Raw genomic sequence first — 2,132 nt, 5'->3', positions numbered from 1 at the left:
ACTCTAAATTATTAATTAGGTTTACTGTTTAATAGAAAGTTGTCCTAAGTATTTATTTACCTGATTAAATTGTAAATTCTGAAATCAGATACCGTATATATAGCCTCTTATATTTGGTACAAAAGTAATTATAATTTCTTGCACAGACTGTGGTTAAACTTTGGGAATAAGCACAACTTCCAATGAATTCTGGTTCAACCACTTATTCCTGTGTTATCTTGGAGAAATTACTTAAAGTTATATGGATAAAATGAGATGTTTAAAAGCCCAAGATGGTTGCCTAGTGCCCAGAAGTTCCCCCAAACAATTGTTATTACTACTAATAGTCTTTAATAATATGATCATTAATTTCTCCATTAAGAATCTGCATTATCTGTTGAATCAAAATATACTGCAAATATACCTTTAGAGGAAATATTACATCTTCTAACTTGGGAATATTGTAGAAATTTTGGGAAAAAGCATCTTTAGCATCTACCTTATAATAAGTCAAAATTAATTATTTCTGATTCTGTTTAATTGAAGAGTAAAGAGCTTCACTATAATCTTTTAAATTTTCTTTTTTTTAATTCTAGGTTGCTGCTGAAAATAGTGCTGGCATCGGAGTATTTAGTGACCCATTTCTCTTTCAAACTGCGGAAAGTGGTAATTTTCTGAAATCATTTATTCTAAATTAATTTAGTTGTAAGATTTTGTCAGTTAAAATAAATAGGAATATAAACAAAATCTGACAATAAAATACATAAAAGTCCAATAACATGGCCACTCAATTATTTTTAGAGCCTTTTTGGATGATTAAATTATTCATTAAAATATTTGTTGCTATTTCTAGCTATAAAAGTAGCAAGTGTTATTTTAGAAAACAAGAATAGAATCACACAATGAAAGTTATCCATGGCCCAATTATGTAAAAAACAAAACAAAACAAAACAAACAAGCAAACAAAAGAAACAATGCTGTTACCATTTTGGTGCATTTCTGTCTGGTCTTTTGCTGTTCTTCTTGTTGTAGTTCATTAATGTATTTCTATGTGACTATATATTAAGAAAAGTAGGCTTGTGCCATGTATAACAGTTTATATCCCATCTTTTCATTCCATGTCCTAAAATCAAATCACTCATTTTTATTACATTAGATATTTAGAAATATGGATTTTATTGGTTATCATATTTTTCCATAACCTATAGTTATTCCCAAAGGAATTTAAAGCACCACCATTCTTCTAGTGGCCAAGAGGAAAAATCTTGATGTAATCCTTGCTTCTTCTCTCTCACAGTCCACATCTAATGTATCAGCAGATGGCCCCAGCATTATCATCAAACTATATCTCAAATCTCACCACTTCTTATCACCCCCTCCCCCATTGCTAATCACCCTGTCCAAGGTACTACCACTACTTGCCTGAACTATTGAAAAACTTGCCTTACTGGATTTCCAGTAAGGAACCTAAATCCTTTCCATGATCTACTCTTCCCTACATGCTCTTGCCCTTCTCTAACTTTATCGCTTATTCTCTGCTCTACTCCGTGACGAGCATTGCACTTGCTGTTCCCTCTGCATGTAATGCTCTTTCAATAAATATCCATAGGACTTCTTCCCTCATTTAATCCATGTGCCACCATCTAAAATGGCTTCTACCACTAGTTTGTCAGTTTGTCATCCTGTGGTGGCTTGTGTGTTGCTATTATGCTGGAAGCTATGTCACCTGTATTTCAAATATGAGAAGGGTCACCCATGTGCACAGGTTTCAGTGGAGCTTTCAGGCTAAGATAGACCAGGAAGAGGAGTAAGGTGGTCTACTTCTGAAAAAAATGGCCACTGAAAACTTTATGAACAGCATCAGAACATTGTCTGATACCGTGCTGGAAGATGAGGCTCTCAGGTTGGAAGGCACTCAAAGTACAACTGGGGAAGAGCAGCCTTCTCAAAGGAGAGTTGACCTTGACAACATGGATTGAGTAAAGCATCTAGGACCTTTATTTGCTGTGTAGCATGACTCAAAATGAAAAGAAAAAGGTGAGAACAGCCATTAATAATCAGGATGTAGCAAGTATGAATCTAGGAAAATTAGAAGTCATCAAAAATGCAAGTGCATAAAGATCAATATCCTGGGCATTAATGAACTGGAATGG

The 2,132-nt window shown here is 34.1% G+C and overlaps 1 protein-coding gene across 1 annotated transcript in view; it reads left to right on the top strand.

Annotated features, from left to right (window-relative positions):
- PTPRQ (protein tyrosine phosphatase receptor type Q) overlaps positions 1-2,132 on the top strand; it is a 332,616-nt gene that overhangs the window by 11,214 nt on the left and 319,270 nt on the right. The window contains exon 4 of the mRNA XM_007953173.1: positions 576-645. Within this exon, the coding sequence (XP_007951364.1) occupies positions 576-645 (70 nt within the window). The remainder of the gene's footprint in view (positions 1-575; positions 646-2,132) is intronic.

Source organism: Orycteropus afer, unplaced genomic scaffold, assembly GCF_000298275.1.
Source record: "Orycteropus afer afer isolate SDZICR_OR568_19922 unplaced genomic scaffold, OryAfe1.0 scaffold00375, whole genome shotgun sequence".
Taxonomy (NCBI): domain Eukaryota; kingdom Metazoa; phylum Chordata; class Mammalia; order Tubulidentata; family Orycteropodidae; genus Orycteropus; species Orycteropus afer.
Note: the sequence above shows the minus strand (reverse complement) of the source record. Positions and strands in the feature narration are given on the sequence as shown.